Source organism: Podarcis melisellensis (assembly GCF_964234715.1).
Source record: "Podarcis melisellensis genome assembly, chromosome: 9".
NCBI lineage: Eukaryota > Metazoa > Chordata > Lepidosauria > Squamata > Lacertidae > Podarcis > Podarcis melisellensis.
This window is the reverse complement of record NC_138541.1, coordinates 4934200-4954160: the sequence shown is the minus strand read 5'-3', so window position 1 is coordinate 4954160 and position 19961 is coordinate 4934200. Positions and strand designations below refer to the sequence as shown.

General features: G+C 46.1%; 1 protein-coding gene across 1 annotated transcript in view; it reads right to left on the bottom strand.

The window, feature by feature from the left end:
• DNAAF9 (dynein axonemal assembly factor 9) overlaps positions 1–19961 on the bottom strand; it is a 76671-nt gene that overhangs the window by 42284 nt on the left and 14426 nt on the right. Inside the window, exons 3-8 of the mRNA XM_081924830.1 lie at positions 15070–15189; positions 13590–13714; positions 9823–9919; positions 6234–6340; positions 4843–4920; positions 1211–1309 (exon numbers count right to left, since the gene is read on the bottom strand). Coding sequence (XP_081780956.1) covers positions 1211–1309; positions 4843–4920; positions 6234–6340; positions 9823–9919; positions 13590–13714; positions 15070–15189 — 626 coding nt within the window. The remainder of the gene's footprint in view (positions 1–1210; positions 1310–4842; positions 4921–6233; positions 6341–9822; positions 9920–13589; positions 13715–15069; positions 15190–19961) is intronic.

Sequence of the window (19961 nt, the reverse complement as noted above, 5' to 3'; positions counted from 1 at the left end):
TGGTGAGCCAGCGCAGCACATGGAACGCCGTTTACCTTCCCGCTGGTAAGCGGTCCCTATTTATCTACTTGCACCCGGAGGTGCTTTCGAACTGCTAGGTTGGCAGGCGCTGGGACCGAACGACGGGAGCGCACCCCGCCGCGGGGATTCGAACCGCCGACCATACGATCGGCAAGTCCTAGGCACTGAGGTTTTACCCACAGCGCCACCCGTGTCCCTTTTACCTTTACTTATACCTAAAAATGTACTTTCTTTTGGAACCTGGATGAAAGTCTGCTCATTGTGAGAATCATTTTCTAGCCTCTCCATCAACTGCTGTGCTACTTTAGCCATGACCTTATGTACACCAGCTGGTTAATTCCCCCCCCCCCCATAAAAGACAAGAATCAACGTGTTCACAAGGCAGCAGTGATGCCTTGGATGCATGAGAGTGTGGGTAGGCAACCTAAGGCCCGGGGGCCGGATGCGGCCCATTCGCCTTCTAAATCCAGCCTGCGGATGGTCCTGGAATCAGCGTGTTTTTACATGAGTAGAATGTGTCCTTTTATTTAAAATGCATCTCTGGGTTATTTGTGGGGCCTGCCTGGTGTTTTTACATGAGTAGAATGTGTGTTTTTACCTAAAACGCATCTCTGGGTTATGTGGGACATAGGAATTCGTTGTTTTCCCCCCCAAAAAATATAGTCTGGCCCCCCACAAGGTCTGAGAGACAGTGGACTGGCCCCCTGCTGAAAAAGTTTGCTGACCCTGCATAAGAGGTCATATTGTTCTTGCCCCATGTTATTTTAGCAAATATGATTTTTTAACCCCCCCAAAAAAAATTTTCCCCACATAGTTTGCATTTTAGTGTATTTTTTTTTTCAAATTAGAAATCAAAAACTTTAGCTGCAATCAATGGAACTTGTAAGATTTAGAGGCAGGCCAACATAGTAACTCCCTTAAATGATTCCCTTCCCAGTGATGCATGATAGCTAAATCCCTTCCCTACCAAGACTAGTTAAATACTATATGTGCACTATAATTCGGGGGTGGGCAGAAGGTTAGACTTACAGTCCACTGGTAGATCTCTGGGTGACTTGCTCTAGATCAGCAATGATTTCTTTGTCTCAATTGTTGAGGGGTGACAATGGCAAAAAGGCCCCCCCTCCTCCTCCCCAATAATGGGTTTCTGAAAAAGAGAGTTTCGCCTTTCACGTAACGAGATACAAACCTCTCCTGCCTGTGACTCTGACAGCTCCAGGATGGAAGGGATTTCGGTGTCAAAATTGGCAAAGAAATTGGTCCACTGATGTTCGAAAGTCATCAAATCCTGAGGAGAGAAACACATCAGCCAGCAGTTTGTTAAAGGAGCTTACTCTGCATCTGTGACCGAGTCTGTGTCATACAAAAATCCAATTAAACAGAGTAAACAGGGGGTAGTGTTTCTAGACAAATAATTTAGAAACATTCACCAATTTGGAACATAAGTTTTACTGTCTATGTCTTCTAACTGCTGTATGGGAAAGCACATGACTATGACCTTTCAAGAATTTGTAGGTAAACCTTTTATAACTTACCAAACATATAGCTACTTTCTACAGTAAGGGAAGAGGGGAACTTTGGAAGGAACTGAAATGGGGATATTTTAAAGGTCTAACAGCCTATATTTCCTCACTGCATGTTTTGTAATTTTAAATCTTGACTAGGGTTCTCTTAGCAAAGAGTACTTGCCCCAAACCTGGATCTTAGGCATCCTTATATTATACCTAGTATTTTCCCTTTAAGAGAAAACCAACATTCCTCACCTTTGAACTATACAGTTCTAGGATTCTGTTATGTCATGTATGATCTAGCTGAGATTCCTGCATTGCAGGGGGCTGGACTAGATGACCCTCAGGGTCCCTTACAACTCTATGACTCCCCTAAACCACCACATAGGAAAACAAACAAAACAAAACAAGAAAGATAGCAAGTCAGATTAGGTCTAAAGGACCTCCTGAAAGGGGCTCTCGCCTTCCTATTTAAAATAAAATAAAATATATGAACAGATGGAAGCTCAGAGGAAGAGCACTGTTCAACAAGAACGTGAAGGTTTCGCAAAAATGAAAAGGCAGGGCAGTCTACGGGGTTGGAAAGGCCAATAACTGTAGCTTTTGTTTTTGAAAGAATTCAAGTACATTTGAGTTTGTGCAAAATCGTTATGGGCTTCACGTGAGAACTCTGTATCTTATGACTAACACACCTGTGACTTCTGCACAGTGGCATTTTGAATGGCAATGGTATATGTGCGCCTATAAAGATGCCCACACAGCTCTGTGCAAAGAGTGCTTTTGTTCTTTAAAAAAGGAGGAGGCAACTCAACCAACGGCCACTGTGTGTCAGCCAAGGTCTATTTTTAACCCAGTGTTGAAGCAATGATTCTTCAACACTGCATGTTGGACTTGGTCATGTTGTGCAGATGCCTGATGATCATCTTCCAAAGCAACTACTCTATTCCGAACTTAAAAATGGAAAACGTAATGCTGGTGGTCAACAAAAGAGGTTTAAAGACTGTCTCAAGGCAAATCTAAAAAAATGTAGTATAAACACCGACAACTGGGAAACACTGGGCTGTGAGTGCTCCAGTTGGAGAACAGCCTTTACCAAAGGTGTCATGGGTTTTGAAGACACTCGAACTCAGGACGCAAAGGAGAAACGTGCTAAGAGGAAGGCACGCTTGGGAAATCCACACCATGATCAACTCCCACCCGGGAACCAATGTCCCCACTGTGGAAGGACGTGTGGATCCAGAATTGGCCTCCCCAGTCACTTAAGGACTCATTGTTAAAACCGTGTTTATGGAAGACAATCTTACTTGGCTACGAGTGATCGCCAAAGAAGAAGAAGATTTTTAACCCTCTTTAAGAACAGCCACTCTTTCACATGCAAAACTGCCCAGACTGTTAAGACACCGGAATGAGAAGGCGAAAGAGTTCAGGCAGGCCCCTGGGTTCGCAGAAGTCGTTTTAAGAAAAGCGCAAGGATCATGGCATGTGTGGAACTGAAGGAGAAAAAACAGCAATGCAGCTCCAATACGCACCCTGAATGCTCTGAGCTTATGCAAAGGTCATTGTGGCAAGTGGGAGAGAGGTAGAAAGGCTTAGTCACACAATCAGCAAGATTTGAAAGCAAGAAAACAGATCACTGGTGACGTCTCCCTCTGTGGTTTTGCACAGGATCTCATTCATTCCAAAAAGTTCTGCACACAAGGCATTCCTAGTGGCCTTTGCCCGTGCTGTCTGGGAGTAATGAGGCCAAAGCCACAGGGTACATACACAATGAGCAGATTCAGATATCGCAATAAAACGCGATTGATCCTAACGGGAATGAGATAACGGGAGGCCTTAGGCTCAACTGCTCCTCCTCTCCCCACTCTTCCCCAGTGTGGTCATGAGGAGATGAGCAGCTTTCCCACTCTGTATCTGAACATGACAAACTCGTTTGAAACAAGCCAGTTTAAAACCATGTATTACTAAGATGGCTTCTTTCAACAAACCACAGTGTGGGGTTCCGAACAGTGTAAGAAACTGAGATATGAAAGCGAGGAGCTGAATGGCACAGTAAACCGAGGTTATGGGCGCAACAACGAAACACACAGGCGCGCTTTTTGAATAACGAGAATACAGAGCTGAAAATGAATGAACCGCAGCTAAAATATTATGTTCGTATTTCACATGGTCTAGTCCTTCCCCTGCCCACCCCTCTAATATTCTTAAGAGGGTCTCTTTCTCCAGTCTTCAGAGAGCAGCTGGAAGTAGGGAGGCAGAAAAAGGTGCTCGTTTCCTTCCACTCTGCAGTTTTAATTTGAAATCTTGGATGCGGTCCTGCGCCCAGAGCTAAGAAACTGCTCGCGCTAATGAAATTCCATGTTGCAAAATGCGCCTAGAACACGGGTAGGCAAACTAAGGCCCGGGGGCCAGATGCGGCCCAATCGCCTTCTAAATCCGGCTCGCGGACAGTCCAGGAATCAGTGTGTTTTTACATGAGTAGAATGTGTCCTTTTATTTAAAATGCATCTCTGGGTTATTTGTGGGGCATAGGAATTCATTCTCTTTTTTTTCTTTCTTTCCAAAATATTGTCCGGCTCCCCACAAGGTCTGAGGGACGATGGACCGGCCCACAGCTGAAAAAGGTTGCTGACCCCTGAGCTAGAACAATGGGAGTTTTGAACACTGGTTCAGAAATAACCCTAAACTGAGGCTAATAAAAACAGATGTGAAGAAACAGAACGGGAGAAGCACAAAGCTCTAAACTCACTGCAATCATGGGGGCGGGGGGGAGAGAGAGAGAGAAAGAACTATGGTTTTTCATGACATCTGAACCGACCCAACATCATTTTATGGGATGCAGAAATGACTGAGCATTTCTCAGAACCACGGAAGTTTGGCATCTTACCAAGATCATCCGCAAGGGGGACACAGTTTCTCAAGAGAGAGCTTGCCTACTACCACCGATCTTCCCCAGCCATGTGTGTAACAGGTGAGCGTCAGGTATGATGCGGTGTGTACTCTTGAGTTCACACTGATACCCAATGGGCCTGGCTAGCACTTTATGGAACTCTGTAGGGTGGGGTCAGTTCACACGGCATGTCCCAGGGCACCCTAGGCTTCTCTGAAGGTTCACACAAAAGCCATTTCCTGTAGAAAGTCATTTTAGTTCTAAACATGTTAAAAGGGAAACTGAAGAAACCACAGCATGATGAACCATCAGAATACCAGCATCCATGCAACCATACATCTAAATAACTAAACCATGGGCTTATTATTCTCTGTCAGATTTGCCTTGGGGGTGGCGGTGGAGGGGAAGAAAAGTCTGACACATTACCTCGTAAAGTAAACTCTCCAGAGAAACAGGATCGATCTTGCTGTACGTTTTCCACAGGTCCACGCTGACATCCATCAGCTGCAAAGAGAGAGAGTTCTGAAAGGGGCTTGCACATTCTGTGCTTTTAATAATAATAATTTATTATTTATACCCCGCCACTCTGGGGTATAAATAAGTTTCCCCAGCCACTCTGGGCGGCTCCCAATCAAATGTTAAAAACAGTACAGCATTAAATATTAAAAACTTCCCCAAACATGGCTGCCTTCAGATGTCTTTTAAAGATAGGATAGCTGCTTATTCCCTTCACATCTGAAGGGAGGGTGTTCCACAGGGCAGGCGCCACCACCGAGAAGGCCCTCTGTCTAGTTCCCTGTAACCTCACTTCTTGCAATGAGGGAACTGCCAGAAGGCCCTTGGAGCTGGACCTCAGTGTCCGGGCTGAACGATGGGGGTGGAGACGCTCCTTCAGGTATACAGGCCTGAGGCCTTCTATTCTCAAACACTGTCTTCCTCAGCAGCTGGGTTGGGAACGGGGAATTATAGTTCCAAACATCTGGAGGGCGCCAGGTTGGGGAAGGCAGCTCAAGCGTTACAGTTCTTCCCAAGGCCAAGCAGGCAACAAGGCTAGGATGATTGAAAGGGGCAGTAGGAACACACAGCAGTCACCAAAAGTGCTTAAAGAGAAGGCGCTTGGTTTCCTTTCCGTTTGGAAAGAAGTTGCCTCGTATGACACAATCCCCGTTCACAGAGACTCCATTCAGCTGGGAACGTTCACAATATGCCATTATGGCTGGTGAATAGTGCCATGAACGTGAAGCGCCGTTGTGCCACTCAGCACCCGGCAGTTTCTGTAAAATAACTATTACACGGATAGGTTCCCTTTGAGGCCACGGCAGACAACAGCCCCGGCAGCTCGCAACAGAGATGAAAGTTTAACTGTGCAATCTGGAAGAGTAACAATAAAAGCTAATTTCTTTTACTAGGGTTTTTCTCAGTTGCTCGGCTTGGGAAAAGGAGAGCATAAGACAGGGGTTTCCAAGACAGATGTTGCAAAAATTGTTCAGCGGACACTCCTGAGAACGGTGGCATACTCAAGACATAGCAACACAAGATTCCTATCCCGTGCTTTTGGCTTACACAAAGCAAAATAATATATACATTAAAACAGGAACAGGAAGATGCTGTGGAAGTGTGGAGCCAGAAACTAGGGACTCCATAATAAAATGAAGAGGTCTGGCGTGCTCTGGATTACAATGATGATGAAATAACTCTTCCCCAGTCACAATCTTTCCAACGCCTCCAATGAACCACAGCAGGGAGAAAAGTCCTGGCTTAGGGGGACTCGTGATGGGCTTGTTGTTCAGCTAGGAAACCTCCCTCCAGCCTCTTACCTCATATTTCATTGTGAAGAAGCCATCCCCGCCGATTCCTTCCAGGGCAAAGGCCTGCACGATCGGCCACTTTTCAACAATGAACATGTCAAATATCTGCAGATGTCCTGAAGAAACAAAGCAATTTTATTTGGGTGGGTGTGCAATTCCTCAGCTTTTGTTATGCAACTGCAGAACTGTCCATGTATATTAATGAAATGGTTTTGCTTATGTCAAAAGGGTTCCCTTGCTGGTGCAGTTCTGCTGGTTATTATATAAAGATTTTAGGCTGCCATAGGCTCTAATGTAAATTTATTATTATTATTATTATTATTATTATTATTATTATTATTATTAATACCCCGCCCTCCCCAGCCAAGGCCGGGCTCAGAGCGGCTTACAAGCAATAATAAAAACAAGTTGAATGATTACAACTTAAAAACAAAATTAAAATACAACATTAAAATATTGAAACATTAAAATATTAAAATGTAGCCTCATCGCAGGAGGAGAAGGAAAAGAAAAAAGAAAGAGAGGGAGGGAATCAAATTCGCTCCAAGCCAAAGGCCAGGCGGAACAACTCTGTCTTACGGAGATGACAGAATGAAGATGTACTCCTAGAATCACAGAGCTGTCCCTGTTAACAGTCAGACACACTGACCCATTGCACCGCAGGGTCCCCATGCAACCGTGCTAAGCACTTTAAAGATGAAAATAAATAAATGCAACCTTTCAACAGGGTGAAGCATTTGTACATGGGGAAAACCCTTACGTTTTCCATTTTGCTGAATCACTATATTCAGAAGATCATGGGATTAGGATGTGAGTGTGTGTGGGAGCATGAAGCTGACACACAGGATTCCTCTTGGCCAAAAAGAGGGTGTGGAAGTAAATGCGATAATGCACTAGGCAATGTTCTCCCTTGGAGAAGCGCCCTAGATCTCTGGCAGAGCAGCTGCTCTGCATGCAGAAGATACCCAATCCCTGGTATCTCTATGAAAGTTTGCAAAGGACCCTCAGCCAAGACTATGAAGAGCTGCTGCTGGTCAGTGAAAACCAAAGGCTGGGAACCTCTGGCTGGGAACCTCTGGCCTAGGGGGACAAAAGCAATCACACACCCCAAGGCCTTTCTGCCCAGCCCTTGGTCAACATTCTTCTCTCCCACACCCTCCTCAAATGCCCGTCTGGAATGTAGCCTTCAACTGTGGTCATGCATCTACCGTATTTTTCGCCCTATAGGACGCACCGGCCCATAGGACGCACCTAGTTTTTTTGGGGGGAAATCAAGGGAAGAAATTTTATTTCCCCCCCCCCCCCGGTTTGCGCAGCCATCCCCAAGCTAGAAGAGGGAGACAGAGCGCTCCGTCTCCCTCTTCAGCCTTCAGGGACAGCCTCTCTAGCCTCCGTGGGGCAGTGGCTTGCCCTGCTGTCCCCCGAGCTTGTGGGGCTGGTGATGGGGAGAAGCAAGCTTGCTCCCCCCCCCCCCGCCAGCCTCCAGACCAGGTCCAGGAATAGCGGGGTGGCGGCGCTCTGCCTCCCCACTGTCGCCCAAGCTTGTGGGCTGCAGGCTGCTGCCCGCAAGCCTTGCGAGCCCGCGGGACCTCCTGCCGGGCTTGCAAGTCTTGCGGATAGCTTTCTGAAGCCTGGAGAGCGAGAGGGGTCGGTGCACACAGACCCCTCTCGCTCTCCAGGCTACAGCGAAAGCCTGCATTCACCCCATAGGATGCACACACATTTCCCCTTCATTTTTGGAGGGGGAAAAGTGCGTCCTATAGGGCAAAAAATACGGTAACTTGCTTGGGTGGAGGATAAAGAGAGGGTGACGTTTGTGTATGGAACCCGCTGATGTGTGCGGTCAAAATGGTGCCAATTGTAGAAGAGGAAGAGTCACGTCCATTGCTGCAGCGCTCTGGCCTGCTCATCACTTAAATATGGCTCCCAAAAGGTTGGCCAAGCACCCCACCCCTGGTGTAGACAATACCTTGCTATATTGACCACTATACTGTGACTCAGTAGAAAGCAGCTTCCTACGAGATTAGAAAAATGTGGCAAAAAACAAGATTTGGACTTATTTATTCATTTTTGCTTACGTGCATATTTCATTTCCAATAAAGAACGCTTTTAAATCTAGAATACTGCAGCAATTGTTTATTGTGGACTACCTTTCTAGTTTCTTTGCTGTTGAGGCATGACTCCATAGTTCTTCCTTATGGCTGCCATATTAAAAATTACTTGGAAGTCTCCCCATTTAAAACACAGACCCTCTCCTACATTGTGACACATCTGCACAGAACGCAGCTGCATCGCGTTGCCAGGTCCTCAGCAAGGAGGCATTGCTAAGTTTGTGCATGTTCTGGACTGAGATGCCTTTGCCCGTTGAGACCAGCTCAGTTCCAGCCAGGAGTCCGGCAGCCAAGTTTCCATTCCCCTTCTATTTAACCTGGAAAAGCATCATTTGCCTCCTGGGTTTCATCACCGTCTGAAAGACCACTGAGTGCCAATGTAACTTCAGTAATTTAAGTCTGCAGTCTAAGGCCAACTCAACTAGAAGATGCTTAATTCTGAAGTTGAGGATTCCTAATACAGTGGTACCTCGGGTTACATATGCTTCAGGTTACAGACCCCACTAACCCAGAAATAGTTCCTCGGGTTAAGAACTTTGCTTCAGGATGAGAACAGAAATTGTGCTCCGGCGGCACGGCGGCAGCAGGAGGCCCCATTAGCTAAAGTGGTGCTTCAGGTTAAGAACAGTTTCAGGTTAGAACGGACCTCCAGAATGAATTAAGTACTTAACCAGAGGTACCACTGTACTTTTTTTCTTAAACTGCACACTTCCCATGAACTTCACAGGTATTTCTCAAAATCCAATGCAGGACAAAGAGGAGACAACTGGTGCGGCATACGAGTCATCGAGAGAGAAAATGACTGTACAAATCCCTACTGAAAAGAAAAATGAACAACATCCAGCACAACCACTGTATTCCAGGCATTTGCTCAAATGCTCCCTGCACCATTACAAAAAGCAGCTGTTTTCCCCCAAGGGTGCCAAAAAGCCTTTCGTTGAGACCAGTGGAATGCCAAGTTTTGAAAAACAGGAGCGAGGAATTGGAGCCGGCTCAGTGGCTCAGCCCCATAGCTAGGATGGTCACCAGGGGAAGCCCGTTGCTGGGGAAACCCACAGTTGATGCAACTATAAATATACTCCTCTCTGTTCATAGTTCTTTCTTTAATGGAACTACAAGCAAGAGGCTTGTTGCAGCTTTCTTGCATCAGCCTGTTTGAGGGTTATTTCCAGCAAAACAAAATCAAGACTGTGCTGTGGCTTCATATCCCAGCTTCACATAATTAACAGGAAGGTTTGTTTCCTGTTCTAAAAAGGGTGCCTATTCTTTCCCCACATAAAGGAGGAGTTACATGGAAGAACTCCTCATGTGGCACACACAGAGAGCTTTGTTTGTTGAACCACACATACCATGTTTAATATAAATAATGGACCCCAGTTACTCATTTTCCCCTTTCCCTGACTTAAAAGTATTATAGGAGCATAGAACTGTGGAGTTGGCACGTCGTGTACTGCTATTCAAGGTGTGAGTAGGTTTTTCAAACCTACCTTGTGAGCTGAAGGGAATGCCGATTCGACTGCAGTCACGCACCATGTCTACGAAGCTGGAAATTTTGAATTCCTCTGCAGCCTCTTCGTCTTCGTACTAAAAGAAACAGACAGGGAGAAAGAAAACCCGGCAAATCAATACTCTAACCACTGCCCAAAGATCTGGAAAATAATGCCCATGTTGCAATGCCTTTCTTATTCTGCCTGTAACGCTCTCAGCTCACAGCAGTCGCCATCTTTAGTCGATCCACACTGTAGTTCAAGCATGGCCATCTTGGGCTGAAAAGACCATGTTCACACTGACAACAAGCACAGAAGCCAGCAGGGGATGGCTCTGTATAAAGTGAAGCAAGAGCAATCACTGTGCAAGGAAAAGCTGACCCACGTTCCATTGTGAACATGGTGCCTGCAAGCTCACGGCAAATATTATTATTATTCATTGCATTTAAATCCCACCTTGTTCTCCAAGGAGCTCCGGGTGGCGTATATTGTTCTTCCTTTCCTCATTTAATCTCCACAACAACCCTGCGAGGTAGGTTAGGCTGAGAGGCAGCGACTGGCCCAAGGTCACCCAGTGAGCTTCAAGGCCAAGGGAGGATTTGAACCCTGGTCTCCCAGGTCCTGGTCCTACACTCTAACCACTGTGCTGCACTGGCTCTCCCTGAAGTCAGCAGAGACCAACTCAAAGCCATGGCAGCCATACGCAAAATGCACGTCAGTTATGAGCTCAGTCCAGAGCACTAATTCTGTTGCAGTTTAACTGAAAGAAGCTTCTTCTGTTACCACCTTCTCAAGACTGGAAAACAGACCAAGCTGCAGGCACGGCTCAAGAACCTTCTCTCAAGCACAACCATGTTTTTTCTGTTTTCTTCCCTCCAACCCCAACTCGAAAGCTCAGAAACTGCCTTGTGAACATTGTCTACTGCCATATAGAATGAATTGTTTTACTGAGGCTGTTAAGGGTGTTGTTTTAAAGAGAAAGGATAAAGGCAAAAAGAGCTTGTTTGCCATTTCCAGGGGAACACTGGAAGTCTCTTCGGTTAAATCATATGCCTATCATATGCTGGGTCTCTATTCTGCGGGTGCCAAAGCTCCATGAAAGAACTCGTTTTCATTGTGGTTAGTACATCATTATCCAGTCGGCCCACTTAAAAAACCATGTGGTGCAGCACCGGGCTGAGTGGGGGAGAAGAGGTACAGCAGAAACATTCATATTGCAAAAAGCCAACTGGTTCAACCCAACATGGGTGCCTATTTTGCGGCATACGAGAAAACCCAATTACAAGAAGCAAAACACAGTAATTGCACCAGTAATTTAGTAATTTCTAAAGTGCTTGCAAAACAAAGCCCAGCAACCAGAGAGGGGTCCTGCTCACTCTCAAGGCATTGCCAGATTTGGAAAGCCTGAAGCAAAGTAGCACCCTTAAAAAACTACGGTTCCCAGAATTCCATGGGAGAAGCCATGATGGTTCAAGTGTGATAAGAGTGTGTTGAATACATGGTATGGAAGTGACCTAAATCATTAACGTATGAAACTTGAGTGGGAAAGAGGAGCTCACAGATCGACTCTAGGCATCTCTCTCCTGGAACAGGAGACAGAAGCAGCCAACAGAATACAGCCCTCTGCAGAAAACCCTTGCGTTACATTACTACTACAACAATTACGTTACAATAAATAATGGGTGGCATTCAGCTGAGTTTTACTCAGAGTATGCTCACAGCAATTAACGAACATGACCAAGTCACTGAGTCCACTGTTAGTAAAATTTCACTGAATGCCACCCAGTTATTTTACAGAACATTAAAATGTATGGTTGGTAGAAGGAAGAAACGCTGAGATGGCAGCTGAGTTTTAAACTGTGTTGATTAAATTGTTTTTCAGGTTTGTGTTTTTTTTAAATGATTTTGTTTACTGTTTGTTACTGTAACAGCCACTCTGGGTGGCTTCCAACAAAATATTTAAAAAACATAATAAATCATCCAACATTAAAATCTTCCCTATGCAGGGATGTCTTCAGATGTCTTCTAAAAGTTATATAGTTACTCATCTCCTTGGTATCTGATGGGAGGGCGTTCCACAGGTCGGGTGCCACTGCTGAGAAGGCCCTCTGCCTGGTTCCCTGTAACCTTACTTCTCACAGCGAGGGAACATCGGAGTTGGACCTCAATGTCCAAGCTGGACGACGGGGGTATACAGGTATTCAGGTATACAGGGCTGAGGCCATTTAGGGCTCAACACCAACGCTTTGAATTGTGCTGAGAAATGTACTGGGAACAGACACCACAGGGTGCGCCTGGCTCAGACGAGCAGAACGTACAACACGCTTATGCAGATCATGTTCTGTTCTCACTCTCTGAGCGGCAGAGCCAGATCACAGGACAAAAGAACGAACAGCACTGTTGGGTTTTAAGGGAGGGGCTGGATAATCTAGACAGCGAGAGAGTATATATGCAGATAAAGGAGGGAGGCCCATCCTGAAGGCTGTGGGCGTTTAAATCCCAACAGACCTGGAGAGCTGTTTGGTTTCATCAGGTGCTAGAACATAATGAGCCTGGCTCCAAGTAATGGTTTTCGGTCCAGAACCACCAGGCTTCAAAGGCAAAAGCACTGTGCGCTATGTGAAAGGTGCTTCACTTAATCTAATTGCAGCAAGCCTCCAGGTCCTTGCCAAGGAGGAGATCAACTGGTGCCACAACCCACCAGTTCCTAGGTGTGCAGAAGCTTCCTTATTCTCTCCTGTGGGCCATGAAGAGTGGGAAGCCCTGTGTGTCTACCCAAGGCATTCTGCGGTAGTTTTATTCTGGAAAGGTTCTTTTACAAATCCCAAATGACAAATGAGCGGGTTGGACTTCAGATCACACAGAGGCCTAGAAGCTGGGTGTGTCTGGCAGCTCTAAGGCTTGCTGGTGTGTTGGCCAAAAGGCAAGCATTTAAGCCCCAGGTTGGGAGTGCTCTCTTAACTGCTGCACTGGGGTTATTTTGACAGGAAAGAGATGTTTTAAGCCCCCCTCCATGGAGTTTTGATGCAGCCACCAAGACAAGAAAGGATTTCTCTGCTGACATGTATGTGATGCATTTGTCCTGTGTCCCAGCTGTTGAGCAACTTGAGAATTGCAGCATAAGCACCAGATAGGATCAAGGCTCAGACTCAATTATTTGGTCTCTTTCTTCCCTTTCTGTTTTCTCACAAAATGATCCAAATGGCAAGAACTGTGGAATAGCAACAAGAAAGAGTTCAGGAAGGTAGCCGTGTTAGTCTGACGCAGATGAAATAAATAAATAAAAATTTAAAAATTGTCCAAAAGCACCAGGTTAGTTCTGTCGTATCTGAAGAAGTGTGCATGCATACGAAAGCTTATACCCAGAACTAACAAGAAAGGGGTTCGCTATGCCTTTTTCAAAGTCACCATCTTGACGTAATGGTGATATGAAGCAGAGATCACGGCTGCTATCCTGTGCACACTTACTCGAGGGTAAGCCCCTCTGAACCCAGTAGCACCTCCACGTGAACTTGCACAATATCAAGCTGCAAGTCAGGCAAATCTTCCGTTTTGATTTCTCAGCCATTTTTAATTTCGATTCCACGAAAAGGCAGGGAGTCAGGAGTCTGACCACTGCAACAGCGTCTCATTGGATCATATCAATTCCACAGAATTAGGAGACCTTCTACAACGCCAAAGGCCTCCGTGGGAAGCCAGAATTGCTCCAGCTCAGGACAGCCTCAGACAAATGCTGTTCTTTCTATGTTTGCTACTCGGCCACTCACCTCGTTTTCAGTCAGGCAGTGGAAATGCAAGTTTCTCCAGAATGCTACATATGGCAAAAGGTAGTTGTAGTTGACCGGGTTGCAATAGAGATGGACGCTGTCTGGCTTTATCAGTAGGATCACATCTAAAAGGAGCAAGAAATCAACCTCATGTTATTTTCAAGTCACTAACCTGTTTGTTGTCCGGATGCAACACTCAGACAAATCCTTACTTAATACATTTTTACTCACTCTTCAGCTAATGGGGCTCCCAGGGAAATTTATGTAAGATCATTAACAGACAATACAGTGTCTGCCCTCCATATGGTAACTGGAAATACATGACACAAAAGGAAAAAGAGATGGGGAGGGGAAAGGAAAACAAACTCAGGGACTTTGGGTTTTTTGTTTTAAGTCCTTGTGATCCCACCCTTCTAAATAACAAAATATGGAACAGGCAAGGGAGTTAGGGGGCCACTTTGCACTCAATATTTTCCCTTTATGATGTTCAAAAGGTATGTGCTAGCATGTGTAAAAATCACACGTAGTATCCAGGCTGGCACAATCACCTACAAAGGAGGCGGAGGAGGCAGTTATACAGGAAACAACCCAAGGGAGCTCTTTGCTCAAGGCCACCCAAAAGGTTCATGACGGAACAGCCACATTTCATTTTTTGCACTGGTGGCCCCAAGTCCACCTTGAAGTTAGTGCTCCCAGGCTTTTTGGGGTGGTCTTTGGGCTTCTGAATGGATTCTGGATGCGGGTGGCACTGTGGGTTAAACCACAGAGTCTAGAGCTTGCTGATCAGAAGGTTGGCGGTTCGAATCCCTGCGACGGGGTGAGCTCCCGTTGTTTGGTCCCTGCTCCTGCCAACCTAACAGTTCAAAAGCACGTCAAAGTGCAAGTAGATAAATAGGTATGGCTCTGGAAGGAAGGTAAACGGCATTTCCATGAGCTGCTCTGGTTCGCCGGAAGCGGCTTAGACATGCTGGCCACATGAGCCGGAAGCTGTACGCCGGCTCCCTCGGCCAATAAAGCGAGATGAGCACCGCAACCCCAGAGTCAGTCACGACTGGACCTAATGGTCAGGGGTCCCTTTACCTTTACCTTGGGCTTTTGAATGGATTTTGGTGTCTTGACAAAAAAAATATATTTTAAGGCCTGCCTGTGTTCAATTGTCTCCATTACATTCTAACCATTTTTAATGTATGTTGTCCAGAGAACTTCGGTTAAGGGGCAATACAGAAATGCCACAAATAAAAACAATTAACTGAATAAAATGGAATACCCATGGGAGCCAAGTGGAAGAGGGTGGGTTGAATCAATGTCCACAAAGACGTTTCAAGAAAGAACCAGGAGCAACTGTCTAGCCTCTTCCTTGCATACAGTACACAAGGAGAGACTCAAAGGAGGTGATATCAAAAGAAGTGAAAGAAGACCAGCATTATTTGCCCCCTTGAGTGTTCATCTTAAAATAGCGCACAGCACCACTTTCCCTTACCGTCAAGGACCTCTTCAGGAAACCCCGATCTTTCAAATTCATTGTTGCTCTGGTTGTACAAGCCAAAGAGAAGGTAGTTTGCCAGTTCCCGGCAGCCCTCGTTGTATCGGCTGTCAATGCCTGCAGAGGGAAGAGTAAGGAATGCACAGTAAGGTCAACATACGGAGGAAAGAACCAACAGTTCCGATTCCAAATCACAGAATAACCAACTAGGGAAATGTCTGGAGTCCCTGCCTTCCTCCTAAGTCTCCTATGCTTTGAAAGCAGGCTGTAGCTTCCAACATACCCTGACCACTAAAACAAAGGAATACATGAGGGTGGTGGTGGTGGGAATCAATTTTTGAAATTGCACTAGGTCCTGAAGAGCAGCAGGGGGAATCTCTAGCCCATTGGCCTATATAGATCTGACACAGGTCCCAATTTGTGACATGAGGAGTGGGACATGAATGGATGCAGCAACCAAGGAACCATTGGGAGCGTCAACTGAGCTCCTAATGGTTGCTTTGCAAAATCAGGGCTCCTTGTCAGCTAACAGCCACTGATGGGGAAGTCCCACGTGGAGCTGCTGTCCAGGAGTGTTCCCTATGAGGGACTCTTCTCCCAAACCACTTGCTCCAAACAAACCATCAATTTGGATTCAATGTGCTTCCTGTGAATGGAATGGCTCGCCCCACCCCTCAGCAGAATCTAAACCAGGCTTCCTCAACCTCGGCCCTCCAGGTGTTTTAAGACTACAATTCCCATCATCCCTGATCACTGGTCCTGCTAGCTAGGGATGATGGCAGCTGTAGTCCAAAACATCTGGAGGGCCGAGGTTGAGGAAGCCTGATCTAAACTGCTTGTTCCATAGGGACTTTGAAGGCACGCTCCCAGAGCCAATCAGCTGATTGCATAAGGCGAGGCAAGGCAACAGTCAGCAATCCCTGAAATCAAGAGGCAAGCCAAGGACCTACAAGAGGCTAGGAAACCAAGGTTCCCAGAAGGCCTAGTCATGAAGAACAGCTCTTGTGGTGGCATCAGGCCTCCAAATATCTATAATGCTTGCAGCAGCCACAAAATGCTCCTAACGGATGACAGTGGGCCAAAAGAGAGAATGAAGAGCAGCTGAAAGGGGACACTGGAACACAGATGCAGTCAGGTGCAAGCTGCTTGTAAAACAATGAGTAGAAAAGCCTTGGGGCACAGTGCTACAGAAGCAATTTAAGGAGGCGGACGGCACTTCATATTTATTTCCCCCACACTAAGCTGCAAATCCAGCCCAGAGCTGCCCCTTTCAGAAAGGGATTGGCAACGCCGGTTGACCTCAGGCCACTACCCAGTTTGGAACAATTGAGGATCATTTTCCCCCCCAAAATCCCTTTATGATACACTAAGCCGAAGAACGGAGAGTGCAGAGCTGGGAATTGGGACGGCAAGGTCAACCAGGGAGCACTGGAGGACAGTTTGGAAAGGAAAAGAGCTTCTGAGCAACAGATGGTGTCAGGAACAAATGAAGAGGAGGATAAAAGCATTTTTGAACGGTGCTGCCAAGGGCATGCCCCACCTTTCCTTGTGTGCGAATAATCTGTCCCCAAATCCAAAATGCTTCAACATTTGCTATTGCAGTTTGAGGCACAGAACTGGTTCCCCTGTGTGTCTGGATCTCTCTGCCTTCTTTGACAGTGGATCTAGTTCAAGTGGGGTTGTGTGCTTTTTTCACCCCAGGTCCATCAGTGGCTACTGGCCAAGATACCCAGGAGAGCGACGTCCATTTTCCCAGTCTCTCTTCCTCTCCTTTCCTCTGCTCCCCAGCCCTTAATTGCTAGATACGAACCACTGAGAACAAAGGATGGCTGCTTCCATTGTGCTCTGCTTCGGAAGTTCCTTGCAACGTTTGGCTGGCGACCGACAGGTAACAGTAACTGGAGATCTGTGGGCAACCTGCCCTGGGCTTCTACTCTCACGTGGATTAAGGCGACACAAAACCATTACCTATCTGGGTCATGTTGGGAATTGCCATACACAAATCCAGATCTGAGCTTCCTGCTTTCCAAACCAGGACTCCAAAGACTAGTTTTTGGAAATGCCTGACCCACAAGAAACAGAATACAATACACTGGAAGCCAGAGAAGGTCAGAAGGTCAGGCTCAGTCCAGTCTTTATATCAAGGTTTGGCCAATATGGGACCCTCATAGTGCCCATCAATTGCAGGGGCTGACATCTGATATACTTCCACTCTGTTTCCCAAGATACATCTCATGGATAGTAGGTTAGAGCATGGTGCTGATAACGCCAAGGTTGTAGGTTCAATCCCCATGTGGGACAGCTGCATATTCCTGCACTGCAGGGGGTTGGACTGGATGATCCTTAGGGTCCCTTCCGACTCTACAATTCTATGATTCTATGTATATCACACTCCACACAGCTGTGTCCATTAAGTCGTCTCTCGGATCAAATGCTACTGCGGTACACAGGATGCAATATGCATCCCGGCACATTCTCCCGTTTCCCATTGCTAGTGTTATCTGCACGATCCTCATGCTTTAAATATATGCTTTAAACAGAGCCTAGGGCTTGCCAATCAGAAGGTCGGCGGTTCGAATCCCCGCAACGGGGTGAGCTCCCGTTGTTCGGTCCCAGCTCCTGCCAACCTAGCAGTTCAAAAGCCCGACAAAGTGCAAGTAGATGAATAGGTACCGCTCCAGCGGGAAGGTAAACGGCGTTTCCGTGCGCTGCTCTGGTTCGCCAGAAGCGGCTTAGTCATGCTCGCCACATGACCCGGAAGCTGTCTGCGGACAAACACCGGCTCCCTCGGCCCATAGAGCAAGGTGAGAGCGCAACCCTAGAGTTGTCTGCGACTGGACCTAATGGTCAGGGGTACCTTTACCTTTACCTTACCCATCATATCACTGACTGAATTCCCCAGACGGTGGGGAGAACAGCAGGATGCTACAGACCGTCCAAACCACGGCACTGGGGCGCTTCCCTAATCGTTCCACATCTGCCTCTGAAAATACCATTTCTCCTTAATTGATATGCTGCTGATTGAAGCTTCCTATTAAGCTAATCTGGTGACCTAATTCTTCCAACGCAAGATTTATGATTAAAACATGAGCCCATGAGAATTATGGAATAAATCCCTGAGTCACGGTAGGAGAGAGCTGACAGCTTTCCAAGAAATAACCTCCAGCTTTGCAGAAGGCAAATGTTAAGAGGAATCATCGCAAGGGGCTGGCCATGATGAGGGGGCAAGGTGAGGGTCAAAGGCTCGGGAGAAAGACCCCCAAGGGAATCTAGTCCCACTCGCAACATGCCACCTCAGGTTAATTTCTGATTTTTCTTTTAAATAATCAAACTTCATATATATATATATATATATATACACACACACACACACACACACATATATATATTACATACACACACAATATAATAGAGCATACAACAAATATTACACACACACAAAGCTTCAGGTTAAGAACGGACCTCCGGAACGAATTAAGTACTTAACCCGAGGTACCACTGTAGTATACAACAAAAAAGAAGAAAAGCCTCCTTTTTATAATAGAATCTCACACACATTTCAACTGCCAATAACATTTTGTTCTCTGCATTTTTCATTCATAGCTATCCTTTCTTGAACTCATGTTTTTATAACACAAAGCAGTCTACATCACCACCTAAAACACCTCTTTTTACACAAGCTTTTAACAGACTCTATTATTTATTTCTTCTAGATAATTAACCCCATTCCTCAACACCACTGACAATTTAATCAAGTTCAGTTGTTTCCATTTTCCCCTGATGATATCCTTGCCCTGCTGGTTTGCATGCAACTTTCCCACATTTTGGCCTGTAACAGCCCTGCGTGGTCATAACATGCAGAATCTGGATCTTATATGAAAAAAGGGATCAACTTTTTACAAAATTTAGTAAGCAGATTGGGGGGAGGGGTGTTTAATGGTAGCTCTGATGTGGTGGAAAGCTTCCCCCTATTCTTTCAAACACGCAGTTCCAAAACTGCTTTGATTTTATGCAAAAAACCAACAACAACCCCATGAATGGAAGAAATTTCCCATTGTGGCGTCACAAAACCAGAACATTATGTTAATGACAACCCCCATATTTCTGGGAGAAATCAAAAGCAAAGGGGTACCAGGAGGAGGAGGCTGGGCCTGGAGAAAAAGGGGGGGCATGTCACTCCACGATTAGTTAGCGCTTCATTCTTTGTTTTTGGGGAGGGAGGTATCTTCACTTGCAGAAATGCACTGAACAACATATGGGCGAGGAAATAATGGATTCCAGCTACCAAGAGCTTTAGGATGGCAGCCAAGGAAGGGACCCAACTGATTAAAAAGCCATCCTTACAGAATATATTTACAGGAATTTCACCGCAGGTTTTGCCCAGATGTTAGCAGCACCGAGGCAAAGAATACTTTATAAATCAGGTCTAAATCGTTCAAACAAGCCCGTCAAACCACACAATGCCCTCCTCCATGGACACACAGATACTGAAGGGAGGGGGGCACACACCATGCATCAGCATCAAATATGGTGGCCTTATCAATAGGTCTACTAACCAGTCTACCCACACATATCTACCCATATTGGTTTCTGAAGAAGTGTGCATGCACTTGTTGTTGTTTAGTCGTTTAGTCGTGTCCGACTCTTCGTGACCCCATGGACCAGAGCACGACAGGCACTCCTGTCTTCCACTGCCTCCCGCAGTTTGGTCAAACTCATGCTGGTAGCTTCAAGAACACTGTCCAACCATCTCGTCCTCTGTGATCCCCTTCTCCTTGTGCCCTCCATCTTTCCCAACATCAGGGTCTTTTCCAGGGAGTCTTCTCTTCTCATGAGATGGCCAAAGTATTGGAGCCCAGCTTCAGGATCTGTCCTTCCAGTGAGCACCC